This window comes from Ranitomeya imitator, chromosome 6 (genome assembly GCF_032444005.1).
Source record: "Ranitomeya imitator isolate aRanImi1 chromosome 6, aRanImi1.pri, whole genome shotgun sequence".
Classification (NCBI taxonomy): Eukaryota; Metazoa; Chordata; class Amphibia; order Anura; family Dendrobatidae; genus Ranitomeya; species Ranitomeya imitator.
This window is the reverse complement of record NC_091287.1, coordinates 525348315-525365517: the sequence shown is the minus strand read 5'-3', so window position 1 is coordinate 525365517 and position 17203 is coordinate 525348315. Positions and strand designations below refer to the sequence as shown.

The 17203-nt window shown below is 47.7% G+C and overlaps 1 protein-coding gene across 2 annotated transcripts in view; it reads left to right on the top strand.

Annotated features, from left to right (window-relative positions):
* SNTB1 (syntrophin beta 1) overlaps nt 1-12837 on the top strand; it is a 212255-nt gene extending 199418 nt beyond the window's left edge. Inside the window, exons 5-8 of one of the 2 annotated variants that reach the window (XR_011314129.1) lie at nt 1749-1945; nt 4726-4916; nt 12167-12382; nt 12569-12837. Coding sequence is in view for 1 of the 2 variants with exons in the window: in XM_069731841.1 (XP_069587942.1) it covers nt 1749-1945; nt 4726-4916; nt 12167-12259 (481 nt within the window). In the remaining variant the exon portion in view is untranslated. Of the gene's footprint in view, nt 1-1748; nt 1946-4725; nt 4917-12166 lie in introns of both variants that reach the window. The other variant, XM_069731841.1, reaches the window with a different exon arrangement.
* Nucleotides 12838-17203: the final 4366 nt, after the last annotated feature.

The following is a 17203-nucleotide window of genomic DNA, read 5'->3' as shown; positions in this document are numbered from 1 at the left end:
AGGTCTTTATTTTTTTTTTTTAAGGGGTGGGAGTCATACATAGCACACAATATTAGATTAAGAACAGTGGATACGAGCTGCCTAATTATAATATTCTGTTGGGGGTCCGAGTCGTGAAATGCAATCATGGATCTAATAATCAGCGGATAAATCACCAAAAATGTAACTATACAGTGATTGTCCCATCATGACCTCATAAGAGGTCATGGACGGGGGTCCTAACTTTAGATTAAAGTTGGCCAATCCTGCCAATATCAACCATCTAATGTGTATGGGGGTCTCCCAACTCTCCCCCCAACAGATTATGTCAGGGGAAATAAGGATCCGACGGTTTAATTGTTCTCCAGGAAGAATAAGCCACCGGCAGAGATGTCCGGCAGCGGCTTTCTCCTGTCTTCCCTTTGATCACATGACTGTACAGCTGAGCGTCCATATGTAGGGGTAAGAAATAACCAGCGCCTAACAGCTTTTTAAAGGGGTACAGACTTATCCTCTGGAGGGGTACTGCGGCGTTTGTTTGGGAAGGATGGGGGTTGGGAACCAAATCCTCTTCGACACCAGCTTCGATACAAAATGGGTTGTCTATGACGAGATCTCAGGATTTATTTGTAGTCTGGAACGGTGGTGAGACATAGCTCTGCTGTGTGCACAATACAGATTTTATTTTATTTTTTAATCAAAACCATTAGAAATTTTGTTGTATTCTAAAATTATTTGCAAAAAAAAGTGTACAAATCCCTTAAAAGGGTTTTTCCAATTTTACAAAAAGTTGGATAGTAGAGAAAAATAGAAAAAAAACAAAACAAATGGCGATAATACTCGCCTTCATCAGGTCCAGCCCTGACATCACCGCTGCAGCCAATCACAAACGCTGGACCCAGGGAGGGTAAGTAGCATGTGTGTTTTTTTGGTATTAGGATCGGAATGTTTTCTAAAAGTGGAAAATGGACGATGGATGTCTGTTGCCGTCTACTACCCATCTAAGTATCAGCTCACGTCAGCCCATCACAGAGAGAGAAGCCGAGCACAGTCAGACGCGAGCACAGTCCGACACGACCACAGTCCGACGCGAGCAGTCCGACACGACCTCAGTCCGACGCGACCACAGTCCGACACGACCACAGTCCGACACGACCACAGTTCGACACGACCTCACTCCGACACGACCTCAGTCCGACACGACCTCAGTCCGACACGACCTCAGTCCGACACGACCACAGTCCGACACGACCACAGTCCGACACGACCTCATTCCGACACGACCTCAGTCCGACACTACCTCAGTCCGACACGACCACAGTCCGACACGACCACAGTCTGACACGACCACAGTCCGACACGACCACAGTCCGACAAGACCACAGTCCGACACGACCACAGTCCGACACGACCACAGTCCGACACGACCACAGTCTGACACGACCACAGTCCGACACGACCTCATTCCGACACGACCACAGTCCGACACGACCACAGTTCGACACGATCTCATCCCGACACTACCTCAGTCCGACACGACCACAGTCCGACACGACCACAGTCCGACACGACCACAGTCCGACACGACCACAGTCCGACACGACCACAGTCCGACACGACCTCAGTCCGACACGACCTCAGTCCGACACGACCTCAGTCCGACACGACCTCAGTCCGACACGACCTCAGTCCGACACGACCACAGTCCGACACGACCTCAGTCCGACAACCACAGTAAACTGTTATGGTTTTCCTCCATTTTCCCACAGGCTGGTGCATTCTGGACCAGGAAAAAGCTCTACACTACTGGGAACAGAATTTTCTTTTGCCACAAGAACTGGTTCCCGACAAGGGATAGAGACCCATCTGTTCAGAGTGGAAACCAGTAGAGACCTCTCACTGTGGACCAGACATATCGTGCAGGGATGTCACAACGCAGCGGAGCTCATCAAGGAGATCACCACCCGTAAGCACCAGATCCATCCATAGGTCTGGGGAGTAACAAATGGCTGTAGGTTTACACAAAACAGCGCCACGCCTTCTACAGGTTGGGTGTGGTAGTGCAGCTAAGTCCCATTCTCGTCAGTGGAGCTGAACTGCAATATCCCGTATTCCAGTACTTGAAAGTTTGTGAACGATTCAGAATTTTCCACATTTCTTCCTGGATCCAAAACTACATGAGAAAATCATAGAAGTGCTAAAAGCAGATAAAGAGGATCAAATCACGCTAATCAAAAATATTCGGCTATGTTCACATGCTGCATTTTATGCAAATTTAAAATCTGCTTTTTACAGAAGCAGCGATGAGATTTCCGAAATCTCTTGCCCACGCTTGTTTTTTTTTTTTATCCCCGAGACCTGCAGTGTTTTGAAATCTGCAGCATGTTGATTCTTTCAGCGTTTTTTTCTCATGCGTAGAACGCGATGAGAAAGTGAAAAATGCTGCAAAAAAAAACTAAACAAAATGTTTTTGTAGCATTTGTTGAATAAAATGAACTTTATTAAACATGTACAAAGCACAGTTGTAATCCACACCCAAAAAAATGCAAATACAAAAAAAGCTGCAACAGCTACACAGGAAAACGGGCATTTTGAACAGTGTTTTTACTGCAGAAAAAATGCAGCATGTGAACATTTCCTTAGACGTTCCCATTTTTCAATGAAAAAATAAAGATCCAATATCACATGTCTGTGACTGGCAAAAGTATGTGAACTGTCAGGCTACGTTCTCACAATGAGGTTTTGGGGAGTTTTTGATGTTGCAGATTTTCTGCACCCATTAAGTAAAATAGGTTACTTGCATTTTTTTTAGAAAATACGCAGCGAAAAAAACTGACCAGAAAACTCATTGTGGGAACGTAACCTTAGGATTCGCAGATAATTTGAAGTTGACATTAGTATCGGGTGTTGTCAATCAATGGGATGACAATCACGTGTGAGTGGGCGACCCGTTTTATTTAAAGAACATGTTTGTGGACGCGCATTGTGGCATGGCCAAAGGAGATTTCTGAGAACCCCAGAATTAGAATTGTTTGTGCTCATCAGGCTAGATAATGTTACAAAACCATCTCTAAAAGGTTTGGACTCCACCAATCCATAATCAGTCAGATTGTGTATAAATGGTGGAAACTTAAAGGGAACCTGTCACCTAAATTTGGCGGGACTGGTTTTGGGTCATATGGGCGGAGTTTTCGGGTGTTTGATTCACCCTTTCCTTACCCGCTGGCTGCATGCTGGCTGCAATATTGGGTTGAAGTTCATTCTCTGTCCTCCATAGTACACGCCTGTGTAAGGCAAGATTGCTTTGCGCAGGCGTGTACTATGGAGGACAGAGAATGAACTTCAATCCAATATTGCAGCCAGCATGCAGCCAGCGGGTAAGGAAAGGGTGAATCAAACACCCGAAAACTCTGCCCATATGACCCAAAACCAGTCCCGCCAAATTCAGGTGACAGAGTCCCTTTAAAAAGATCATTATTACCCTCCCCAGGAGTGGCGGACTGTCTAAAATCACTCCAAGAGCAAGGCAAATAATGGTCTGAGAGGTCATAAAGAAACCCAAGAGTAGCCACTAAGTCACTAAAGGCCTCTCTCTAATGTTAATGTTCTTGAGTTCCACCATCAGGAGGACATTGAACAACATTGGATTGCAATAAGAATCACCAAAAAGAAAATTGTTTAAGTCATATTGTCAAATTTATGCAGAATTTAGTAAAATTCTGAAGGATTCACAAAATTTCTCTGTTAACGGTCCGATGGGCGGTGTTTTCAAAGCCGAAAAGCATTAGTGCGCATGCGCCGGCGCACTATGTCCCGGAACACAGCGAAATACTTCCGGGACATAGCTAATGCTTTTCGGCTTTGCCCGCAGTTGGGCAAAGCATACTGCGTGTGCGCAAGGCAAGATTGCATTGCGCACGCGTGTACTACGGAGGAAACCGAATCACATTCAAGACAATATTGCGGCCAGCGGGAAAGGAAGGGGTGCATGAAAGAACAGAAAACACCGCAAATCGGACCGCTAACAGAGCCCGCCAAATTCAGGTGACAGGTTCCCTTTAAATGCTGCCATGCAATACAAGTGTCAGCTGTGACGTACAGCCGGCAACTGCAGCTTCTGTATAACCCAAGGCTGTAGAGTCGGTAACCCAAAACTCCGACTCCTCAATTTCCATCACACCGCCTCTGACTCCACCAAAATGGGCTCTGACTGCACAGCCCTGGTATAACCACTTAAATGCCGTTGTCAAACGATAGCAAATTCAACTCTCTTGGAAAACTAAAAAAATATATATCTGAAAAATAATAAATATCTAAAATGCATAAAAAGGAGAAAAAAAATACATAAAATATTGGAATCGCCCCTCTTTTTCCCCCAATCTGAAAATAAAAACCATGAATATTTGGTATTTCCGCGCCCGGAAAAGCCCAATTTAAATAAAAAACCTAAAATTAATCTATATGGTAAATGGTGTGAAAAAAGTATTAAAAACAAGACAATAAAATTGCCGTTTTTCTGTCGATGCATTTCATGTAAAAGAAATAATAATATAAAAAGGGAATAAACAGTATTAGTTCTTAAATCCAGCGCCGCCACTAGCAATGTCGCTCTGTTGTTCACGTGATGCTGGTGATTGGCTGCAGCGGTCATGTGGATAATGGCTAGGACGGCCGTCGCTGTGGGATCAGTAAGTTGTGCTTTATACGCAGCGTTACACGTACTGACGGCTTTTTCTCTGTTCTCAGCTTGTTCTTACAGAAACCATGAATGTCGTCTGGTGATAAACTACGAGCACGGATTCTCGATTGCCGCTCAGGCGCCGGACGGTACTTTTACGAAGCTGTTAGCACAATTTCCTTACGACAAACTGAAAATGTCCTCGGATGACGGAGTTAAAATGCTGTTTTTAGAATTCGAAGCTAAAGATGGAAACGTAGTAAGTATGAGGATCACCGCAATATGGAAAAAAAAACAAAAAAACATAATACTGGTTCTGACTGTCATCATAAAAGATGCCGGCATCCAAGTTTTGCATTTCAGTTTCTCAATGTTCCCAAAATCTCTTCTCGCTGTCAGTGAAGTGAAACTTTTAGGCTATGTGCACACGTTCAGGATTTCTTGCAGAAAATTCCTGAGAAAAACCTGAAATTTTCTGCAAGAAATCGGCATGCGTTTTTTTGCATGTTTTTGCCGCGTTTTATAGTGCTTCAAGAATGCATGCGGACTGGACGAATCCGCAAGCTTGCAGGCGTGCCTTGCAGACGCCTGGTGCCTAGGACACTTGATAGACAGGGAGATACGCTGACATCTAGCACGGAAGGACTCCTGGATGGTGAAAAGAATTCACCATTTTATCGTGGTCGATGAAATGGCTAAACCCTTCCTGAAAATGTCAGGAAGCCTTCCTCTACCGTCAGAAAGCCCAAATAAAATGTCCAACCTTCAGAAGGATGCCGTTGTCAAGACGTACCTACTCAGAGCACTCACTTCGTCCAGAATATGGGGGATCTTATTCCATTTTGTGGACTGGAGCCAAAAGAGATGAGGGAAGAACTAAGCCCTCATAACAGTGGTAATACAGTACCACCTTGGTAACAAGGGATGGAGTTGGCCTGAGGACAACCTTGCCTCGAAGGTAATAAGGGAAAAAAGTCTGAAAGAGCAGAGAAGCTAGCTCCGAAGACTCGTCAGAGTGAGAATATCGCAGAGGAGAACGGGACGACTTTCCCTGATAGTAAAGTCTGCCTGGATGAAAAAGGAGCCTACTGTAAGGCTCCTAGGAATAATAAGGTCCCAATGATCTAACGGTATGCGATAGGGAAGAACTACGTGTGAAAACTCCCTGTGAGAAAGTCCCTACTTGCAGTTGTGCTGCGATAAGGCGAGAAGATACTAGCTCCGCAAACAAAAAACGGACGTGGTCAGTGCGGATCTCTGAGGATCACTGGGGCCCCTTTCTGCTTCCGAAAGGCTTTCGGAAGCAGTGGAAGGGGAGTTATGGAAACTGGTACCACGGCAGAACCAGAGCATGGAGAGCGATGGCTCTTGGATCTCGAGGCCGAACCACGAACTTGAGTACATTGGCCTTCAGTCTGGATGTCATCCCACCTACAACTGGAGAGCTCCAGTAAGGACAGATCTGATGGAAGACTTCGGGGTGGAGTTCCCACTGACTTGAGGCGGAACCCTGACGGCTGAATTTGTTTGCCGTTCAGAGTTCTACTTCTGGGATATATACTGCCGAGATCACTGAATAATAGACTTCGGCCCATCAGAGAAAGTGAGGTACCTCGGTTATGGCGCCTGACCGTGGGTACCTGCTAGATGACTGACGTAAGGCACCGCCGTGGCATTATCCAATTGAATTCGGATAGGGAGACCCGCCAGAAGGCAGTGGACCTGCTGTAAAACTACCGTTCGGATCTCCAGAACAATGATGGGGAGAAGAAGACTGGCATTGGTAGTTACTAATAACCATTGAACCGGGAGAAAGGCCCTGGATGAAGAAGGAACTCAGAGACTATTGTCTGAAAGTCTGTTTGACTTGCTGAAAACGAGCGGAGCGAAGGAAACCGCTTCCATTGTCGTCACCATTCTTCCTCAGAACTCTCTTAGCAAATTGAATGAAATGAGGGGGTGAGTAATCAAGTCCTCAGAACTCTCCTTGCGCGAGCTCCCTGTTGAAGGGCCATGACCTTGTCTCGAGGAAGAATTACCATCCTTCTAGAAGTGTGCAGGATCATCCTCAAAAAGGATATCTGCTGGGCTGGAAATGAGGAGAACTTGTCTAAGGGTACCGTCACACAGTGGCATTTTGATCGCTACGACGGCACGATCCGTGACGCTCCAGCATCGTAACAATATCGCTCCAGCGTCGTAGACTGCTGTCACACTTTGCAATGTACGACGCTGGAGCGATAATTTCATGACGTATGTGCGATGTAGAAGCCGTTGGTTACTATGCGCACATCGTATACAATATCGTGCACACCTTTGTTACACCATGTGATCATGCCGCCACAGCGGGACACTAGACGACGAAAGAAAGTTTCAAACGATCTGCTACGACGTACGATTCTCAGCGGGGTCCCTGATCGCAGGAGCGTGTCAGACACAGCGAGATCGCTGGAACGTCACGGATATATCGCTGGAACGTCACAAATCGTGCCGTCGTAGCGATCAAAATGCCACTGTGTGACGGTACCCTAAGTGTAGCTGCCAGCCCAGGAGAGAAGGTATCGCAAGAGATATAGACGACTCAGCGTAGTCCTGGAAGGGCGGCTAGACAGACCAAACAGGGCAGGACGAGCACGCCTCTAGAGTGCAAGAGAAACATGACATCTACCATGACCTGTGCAAACACTCTGGGTGCGGAAGCAAGGCCGAAGGACAAGGTTGTGACTTGAAAATGCTGCTGACGAATGGAAAGGCGAAGGAATTTATGCAGAGGGCAAACAACCCGAATGTCGATGGATGCCGGAAACTGCACCTTTTTCTGTTGAAGTACTGGCTGAGCGGAGGAACTCCATCCAAAGAAGGAGGACCATGTCAAAGGTTGTTAGAAGTTTGAGGTCCAGGGTCGATCTTACTTTTCGTTCCCCTGTTTGGAACCAAGATCCCTTAGATCTAGACTGTGCTGGACAATCCTTATACAATCCTTTGTCAGTCTCCCGCTCAAAGGATTTGATTGGCCAGTTGTTGCTGGTGTGAATCAGGGTAGTTAAGGTCTCCAGCCAGGAGACCATTGCTCTAACAATCCATGCGGCCGCTAGGGAGGATAGAGCGCTGGACCCGAAGCCGCAAGACGGAACGAACCAGATTTGCTATCTGACAGTCCGTGGTGTTTTTAATTGATGACCCATCAGGTAGGGATACTGGTAGGTATACCACAGGAGATTCTACCCGGTTAATCTGCCCCATGGCAGAATGTGCGGCTGCATCTAGCAGGTCATAGTCTCTTGCCATCTCCTCTTTTCACGGTGCAGAGATAAAAATTAGGAACCCTCGATCCATCAACCTCTTAACAGGGAAGTGGAGAGGAATTGTCCGCCTTCTTGCATCATCCACTAAATAGTGGTGATGCAGAGGGGGGAGCTCGTACGCCAAAAAGGGTGCCTCTATATGTCCACAGGGTTCAGGTCTCCAGGTGGACAGGACAGGTTGTCTGGCGTTAGGCCTGGATGCAGAAGAGGAAACATGGAGACGACACTCCGTGTGCTCGTCTGTTGATGGTGTGGGGAGATCGGTGCCCAAGGACCCGTCGCCCTTAAAAAACAGGCCAGGCATGGCATCCCACGTAGAGGCTTCTGTCCAGTGAATCGCTTATCCGAATTGAATGGCAAATGCTCTCGAGGGAGTTTAGTCTCTGAAGCTCTGGCAAGCTCAGGCAATATCCAATCCATATTCAGAGCCTTGTTGTCATCAAATCATTGGTGAGGGAGCAGGAAACGAAAAACTTCCGTTTTCTAGATACCTGTATGTTTCTAGATACCTGTATGTTTATAGATGCCTGCACGTTTCTAGAATACTTGCGGCCCCTGCTAGCCGACGGCTCCCATGTAGGATAGGGACCCTGTATATTGGTCCTGCGAGCACTCCAAACACAGAGGGTACACAGAGGGATTCAATCTCTTGGTCAGAGAACCATGGATTGGTCAGGGAAGAATTCCACTGAGGGGAACTAGAGGATAAAGCTGGGGTCGGCAGCGGAGGGCTCCTCGGACTGATCAAGCGCCTTTAAGACCAGGAAATACTGCTCATACGCCTTTAAGACCAGGGAATACTGGTCATGCGCCTTTAAATACAGAGAATATTGGTCATGCGCCTTTAAGACCAGGGAATACTGGTCATGCGCCTTTAAGATCGGGGAATACTGGCCATGCGCCTTTAAGATCGGGGAATACTGGTCATGCACCTTTAAGATCAGAGAATACTGGTCATGCACCTTTAAGACCAGAGAATACTGGTCATGCACCTTTAAGACCAGAGAATACTGGTCATGCACCTTTAAAGGGACACTGTCACCTGGATTTGGAGGGAACAATCTTCAGCCATGGAGGCGGGGTTTTCGGGTTTTTGATTCACCCTTTCCTTACCCGCTGGCTGCATGCTGGCTGCAATATTGGATTGAAGTTCATTCTCTGTCCTCCATAGTACACGACTGCGCAAGGCAAGATTGCCTTGTGCAGGCATGTACTACGGAGGACAGAGAATGAACTTCAATCCAATATTGCAGCCAGCATGCAGCCAGCGGGTAAGGAAAGGGTGAATCAAAAACCCAGAAACCCCGCCTCCATGGCTGAAGATTGTTCCCTCCAAATCCAGGTGACAGTGTCCCTTTAAGACCAGAGAATACTGGTCGTGCACCTTTAAGACCAGAGAATACTGGTCGTGCACCTTTAAGACCAGAGAATACTGGTCGTGCACCTTTAAGACCAGAGAATACTGGTCATGCACCTTTAAGACCAGAAAAAAAAAATTAAAAAAATAAATAAATAAATAAATACTGTCACCCCAGTGTGAGCTGGCCGGGTGAACCAAGATGGCCACCGGGAGCTGCAGAGTTGATAAAATCTCGCAGAGAGCGAGAAGCGCCAATTTGGGGGGCGGAGCCACAGACACGATGTTGAATAGGCCCAAGCCGGGGCCTAAATTTCTGTAGCCGGTGGACGTCACCAGTGGGTCGTTCCAGGCAAGACTTCCAGGATGCGGCCTACAAATCGGCCGAAGCCGGGGACTAAATTTTTGCAGCCATCCAGAGCGTTACCTCAGAGAGGTGGGCCACAGGGAAGTGGCTGAGGCTGCCTGTCAGCATGAGAATATCCCACTGAAGATGGATCCACTCACCATTGATGCGCGTCCCGGCATGGAGCCGCCGCGGATGTGGGTTTCAGCGCTGTTCTGTGCAGCGTGGACGGTGCAGGGATAAGCCTCAATCCATCATCCGTTTGTTAGGGAGGTGGAGAGGACCCGTCCGCCTCCTTGTGCCATCCGCTTTCACAGTGGTGGGACAGTGGGGGCTGCTCGGACGCCATAGAGAGGGGCCTCTGTACAGCCACGGAGCTCAGTCCGGGTGGACAGGGCCAGTTGTCCGGCATTAGGCCTGGCTCCAGGAGAGGATACATGGAGGCGACACTCCAGGAGAGGATACATGGAGGCGACACTCCAGGAGAGGATACATGGAGGCGACACTCCATGTGGTCGCCTGCTGCTGGTGTGGGGAGATCGGGACCATGAAGGAACCGTCGCCCCTGAAGTGAGCTCAGGCATGGCTTCCCACGTCGCAGGAGAGGATACGGGGAGGTATACTCGCCGTGCTCGCCTGTTGATAGTTCGGGGGAGATCGGAACCTTGAAAGGAACCGTCGCCCCCTTCACTCCGTTAATTAAAAAATAAAAATTTACAGAAAAGTAAACAATAAAATAAAAACGTTGGGGTCTGAAACAGACCCATGTGCCTCCTACAGACACTAAGCAAGAACTGGTTAGCTGAGAGCCAGCAGGAGGTGTATACTGCAGGGGAGGAGCCGAGAGCCAGCAGGAGGGTGTATACTGCAGGGGAGGAGCTGAGAGCCAGCAGGAGGGTGTATACTGCAGGGGAGGAGCCGAGAGCCGGCAGGAGGGTGTATACTGCAGGGGAGGAGCCGAGAGCCAGCAGGAGGGTGTATACTGCAGGGAGGAGCCGAGAGCCAGCAGGAGGGTGTATACTGCAGGGGAGGAGCCGAGAGCCAGCAGGAGGGTGTATACTGCAGGGGAGGAGCCGAGAGCCAGCAGGAGGGTGTATACTGCAGGGGAGGAGCCGAGAGCCAGCAGGAGGGTGTATACTGCAGGGGAGGAGCCGAGAGCCAGCAGGAGGGTGTATACTGCAGGGGAGGAGCCGAGAGCCGGCAGGAGGGTGTATACTGCAGGGGAGGAGCCGAGAGCCGGCAGGAGGGTGTATACTGCAGGGGAGGAGCCGAGAGCCGGCAGGAGGGTGTATACTGCAGGGGAGGAGCCGAGAGCCGGCAGGAGGGTGTATACTGCAGGGGAGGAGCCGAGAGCCGGCAGGAGGGTGTATACTGCAGGGGAGGAGCCGAGAGCCGGCAGGAGGGTGTATACTGCAGGGGAGGAGCCGAGAGCCAGCAGGAGGGTGTATACTGCAGGGGAGGAGCCGAGAGCCAGCAGGAGGGTGTGTACTGCAGGGGAGGAGCCGAGAGCCAGCAGGAGGGTGTGTACTGCAGGGGAGGAGCCGAGAGCCAGCAGGAGGGTGTACACTGCAGGGGAGGAGCTAATTTTTTTTGTATCACTTAGTGTCAGCCTCCTATTGGCAGCAGCATACACCCACGGTCTGTGTCTCCCAAGGAGAAAAAGGAAATTTAAAACAAAAAAATAAAAAGTTTTCATCCATTGACAGCAAACGGAGACGGCAAGGAAATTTGTAGCGCTCTCGGGTCTGAGCGTAGAACTGGAAAATCTCATTTAACATTTCTAACCGATCCACAGAATAGAGGATAAATGTATGATCTAAGTTACACTGAGCATGTGCGACCACTGCTCCCATATGAATGGTTGCACATGCTCGGTACCATTGTTTGTCCGCCCCATTTTGGTTTTGTCTGAAATTATGTCCACTTTGCGTCTTTATGCTTTTTTTTATTTTATGTTGTTCCAATTCAAGGAAATATAGGTTTATAACAAAACAAGTGTAATTTCAATAATTTTCTGGACCAATATCAAGGGTGCCAACACTTTTGACCATGACTGTGTATATATGTTTTTTTCTTGGGAGAAGACAACTAAAAAATACCCAATTTTTCCCGCCTAAGTGTCACAATTGTCAGCACCACACAAGAGTTTTAACGGTTACCATCAGATCTGGCTCTGACGTCTTGAGTTACTCTCGGGTGCCGGATGTACAGCACAGCCAGCTCCACACTATGAGCCTCCGAATCTGCTCCTTACTTGCAGAGTGCACATCTACGACGGATGTCACCAAGGAGTTAAAGTCGTCAAATGTCATTGCAAATCCGGTGGAAACCGAATTCTTTTTGTAGAGCCTCAATCCACGAGCGAGCGGTCATCTGACAGCTGCTTCTGTCATGGTGGAGCGGTGGAGGAGATCCACTGTGCTTCCTAAGGCAGGGGAGGCGTGGGCAGCTGGCGTTCCTGCCTACTTCTCATTCTTACGGTATTTCTCTTCTCTCCACAGCAGTTGGATCTTCAGTGTTGTCCAAAGCCCATCGTCTTCATCATTCATTCCTTCCTCTCTGCCAAGATCACAAGACTAGGATTAGTGGCGTGAGGACAATGTGGGGGAAACCATCACTCCAGAACGAGGCGTCCACCAGGTTTTTAGTGCCGGACTACAGCTCCATGGAGGACTATCGAGAAGGAAACTCTCCAGGCAGAATTTCTCTACTAATAGGTACTTGAATGGAGAGAATCTCCGGAGCAGAGCGATGGGTGGGGAACTCTACAGCCGACGGAAGCACAGAATCATAGTTTTTATTAATCTTTTGGAAGGGGAGGAACCCTCGGGTCATGGTAATAACGCTAATCATTACTTTATAACAGGAGTCTTGGAATAAATACTGTGATTTTTTGCCTGCAGCAAATAAATTCCTAAACAAGGTCCATCCAGTGGAGGAAGCAAGGTCCGGGGTCTTCATCTACTGAAGGGAGCGTTATTCTGAGGAACCTATAAAACAGATGTCACCAGCGTAGAGCCGGTGTACGAGCAATGATTTAAGATGTTAGAAAAACACGACTGCCATCTTCCCGAAACAGCGCCACTCGATTTTAAAGGCCCTGAATGGTACTGCAGCGCATCAGATGGATATATGGTGGCTTCTGAATAAAGTCGTCCTGCTTTGCCCAAGATGTCTTGTCTTTGGATGATCGATACGGATTACAAGGTCATCTCCTTAGGGGTACTCTGGTTGGAAGAAGATATCACCTGTACACAGACCCAAATGTTGGGGTTACCAGAAAGGGGAAGCTCTAATCCCTGACACTGTGGAGCGGCTTTGCACAATATTTGACCGCTGCTTCAGTCATTCCTTATAGGGCTCCTGGAGAATACAGAATTCCTCTCTCTGTAAGACCGATATATGGAGCGGTGGTCAAACATGTGCTCTGCTAGGCCCATGGGCACCATGCTGGAGGTCATTTGGGGTCCCAGCCCTCGGAGACCCACTGATATAAAAGTCAGCACTCATCCCATGGCAATAACTTCTTCCAACCAGAATACCCCATTAAGGGTTTTACAGCATCATATCAGTGCTCATTTCTGTCAGTTCTCACCTTGACCCCTTCTTCCTCTGACCTTCCAATCAGGTCTTAAAGGGGGGCTTACATATAATCCTATCCCTTTCCCCATCCACAAGATGGTTGATATATACAGTATATATAATTGGTGGGGGTCCGCCGTTCCTATAGACACAGCAAGAGTCAGTGATTGCACTAACTACCACTCGATCGGTCTGGTTTCTGAGACACATTATGGTACAATTATCTTGTTAACCTCTGGCGCGTTCTCTACGGTTCTTTAATGTCCCCCCGCCAACCAATGCACAACTCAATACATTTTTATACACTGGAAATATATATACCGTATTTTCCGCTTTGTAAGACGCACTTTATTTCCCCCAAATTTGGGGGGGAAATGTGGGTGCGTCTAACAAAGCGGATATACCGCTTACCATTACAGGCTGGGAGGAGGGGGTGTCCGCCGCCGCTACCGCCTGCCGCCGCTGTCGTCCGCCGCCACTGCCGGGGTTGTCCGCTGCTGCCCCGGGTGATGCTGAAGGCTCCGGTGCTGCGGGGGGCTCTGGCGACATTTTGTGAAAGACCAGAGCCCCCCGGCAGTTCTTCCATGCGTTCCAGTATGACTAATTCCGGGAAAATGGCCGCCGGAATCTCGGGAGATGAGATTTCAGCGCTGAGATCTCATCTCTCGAGATTCCGGCGGCCATTTTCCCGGAGTTAGTTCCAGTATGACTGACTCCGGGAAAATGGCCGCCGGAATCTCGGGAGATGAGATTTCAGCGCTGAGATCTCATCTCTCGAGATTCCGGCGGCCATTTTCCCGGAATTAGTCATACTGGAACGCATGGAAGAACTGCCGGGGGGCTCTGGTCTTTCACAAAATGTCGCCAGAGCCCCCCGCAGCACCGGAGACAGCCCTACAGCACAGGAGCCCCCTGCAGACCCCTCATCCCAGCCTGCAGCAAAGGAGCCCCCTGCAGACCCCTCATCCCAGGCTGCAGCACAGGAGCCCCCTGCAGACCCCCTCATCCCAGCCTGCAGCAATGCTCCACTCCTGCCTCCGGCAACGAGCCTGGGACCCTGATCCACCACAACCACAACCCCTGGTAAGTAATAAGACGCATGGATTATAAGACGCCCCACCAATTTATTAAAAAATAGTTTTTTCCTATTTTTCTCCTCAAAATTTGGGGTGCGTCTTATAATCCGGAGCGTCTTACAAAGCGAAAAATACGGTATATACCATATTTTTTTTTTTTTTTTTACTAAGGGCCTTCTATAATAAAATCCCAGAATTTCTAAAATACTTACGTTGGCAATCATGGACTGGCTGTCTGGGTTCCCATTTACACTTATGGATGACGATAGGTTATCAGTGCCACATGATCATGGTGGTCCGCTTCCACCGCTCTACGGGCACGGTCGGAGTCAGATGCCTCACCAGAATACTTGTACCAATTTTTTTGATGCCAGTGACCCTATTACATTGACCACCATAGTCCGTGCCATCCCAAGAAACCAACGAGCTGGGGGGGTGCAGTGTTAGTACTCGGGAGGGCTTGGCACCCTCACATATTAACCCCATTCACTTTCTAATACCATAAGGTGCCATTAAACTGGAGGAAAAGAGGCCGCACCATCAGACTGCACCAGAAAGATAGTGGCCCCTGGTGACAAATCTGTTAAAGAACACCAACGATAATGGAGTCTTTCCATTCCTTGCCAATATGGCGCGTACTCACACTGACCAATCGGTATGGATAATATCAGACTGACTAGAGCCACGCAAACGATGGATGGAGAAATTGTAAAACCCTAATAATTTATACATGCAATTCCTAGAGGAATAACAAAGGGACAGACAATAAGAAAAGATGCTCCTTAAAGGGAATCTGTCAGCAGGCTTTGCTATGTAATCCGACGACAGCACAATGTAGAGGTTAAACCACTAAACTCAGCTATGTGTAACAAATCAGGCTGTGTGCTGTTTAGGCTACTTTCACACTAGCGTCATTCGACGCACGTCACAATGCGTCGTTTTGGAGGAAAAACGCATCCTGCAAAGTTGCCTGCAGGATGTTTTTTTCTCCATAGACTTTCATTAGCGACGGATTGCCACACGTTGCATCCATCGTGCGACGGATGCGACGTATTTTTGCAGTGTTTTTTTTGTGTCGGTTACGCTTTTTCCAACCGCGCATGTGTGGCCAGAACTCCGCCCCCTCCTCCCCAGACCTTACAATGGGGCAGCGGATGCGTTTTAAAACTGCATCCGCTGCTCCCGTTGTGATTTTATTTCACAGTATGCGTCGGTCTGACTCACTGCGACAGGCCCGTACCGACACTAGTGTGAAAGTAGCCTTACTTATAATGAAGGTTTTATCACTAGCACATCAGCATTGTCGGGACTATCCGCCTTGTGCCAAAACGTCCTACTACGCCCCCTCCTGTGATAAGCAGCTCACTGGCAATAGACTATTACTCCGAAAGCTATGGTGTAGGCAGGGTCAGATTTCTGAGCTTTGCTACATCTAAGAACGCAACATTTGCACGCAGTAAATTAAGTCATTGAATAATCATCGAAATCGGAGTATTTTTTTTCCCTACATTATGCTGCTCACAGATGAGGTAGCCAAAACTTGCCGAGAATTCCTTTAATTGTATTTCACATGAAACAACATTTGCTAAAGCAGAAATATCGAGGGCTGCCCACTTCAATTTTAAGAGGACCTGTCACTTTTCATAATTAATTTATTTTTTAATCCGGTGTAAATGCCGCTGTTCTCCTGAAACTGGCGATGTTTTTATTTTGTTCCTGCGCCTCTCTGTTCCTGAGATATGGCCTCCTCTTCTTTGTATGTAAATCTTGTCTTGTTAGTCAGGGGGTGTGGTTCAAGAAAACGCCCACAAAGCTGACCACGCCCACTGTGCTAACAAGACTATATTAATATACCTGGAAGAGGAGGCCATATCTCGTGAATGGAAAGGCGCAGGAACAAAAGAAAACCATCCCCGGATTCAGGAGAACAGCAGCATTAACACCCGGTACAAAATCTACATTTTCCTGGCGCATAAGATATTGCTTTTAAGTACCTGTAATAATAATTTATATGGCAAATAACATTTCCCCGAGAATTATAAAGAGACCTTTAATGGTAATTCTGTTTTTTACTTTATACAAGCAGGTTTTATGCCCTGCTGTATCCGGTCACCAAGCTGGGTGAGAAACAATATGGCCACCATTACATCTGCCACCATGAGTGACTCAACTTTTCTAGACCCTACTGTAACCCAGCTTTCTCAAAAGCATGAGAGTCAATGAGATTTACCAGATATTTATTTTATATAGGGGGCCGTGTCTTACATAGCATCAAGCATCCGTGTACAGTCTATAAATAAGTCCTTTTCTTCGTATAATTGTTGCATTCAGTACGAGGAGACCTGGCGAGACCCCCGCACCCACAGGATACAACATATTGGTACTTTTCTTAAAAAAATAAATAATGATTCAACTAATTATTTTAGTAGATTTTATTTCTATAAAGCTTTTTATTGGATGATTTGGTTGTAATTTTATTGATAAAACATTTCTTGCTGAAAATTATTGTAAATAAAAAGTATAAAAATGAACGTCAGCCTGGTGTGTTCATCACGATCTGTACATTTCCCGCACTTTACACACACCGCTCCTGAAATACTTTAATTGCAGCTATTGCTGAGGAAAGCTTTGATTTTTCTGAGCCGCGGTCTGACCGGCATATACAAAGGATTAGATAATCATGCGGGCCAGAAGTTCCAGCCGACACGAAGAATAGCTGAATGGAAATGGTCTTCGTAGGCATGGCTGTTCTTGGACGCTACAGCACGAGCACACAGGTATTTATACACTGGGTCGTGCCTCTTAGAGGGCTCTGAAAGAAGTAATCAACCCATTGGCCTGGTCTGCTGGAGGAGATATGTTCCCTGGTGGCCTGGGGTC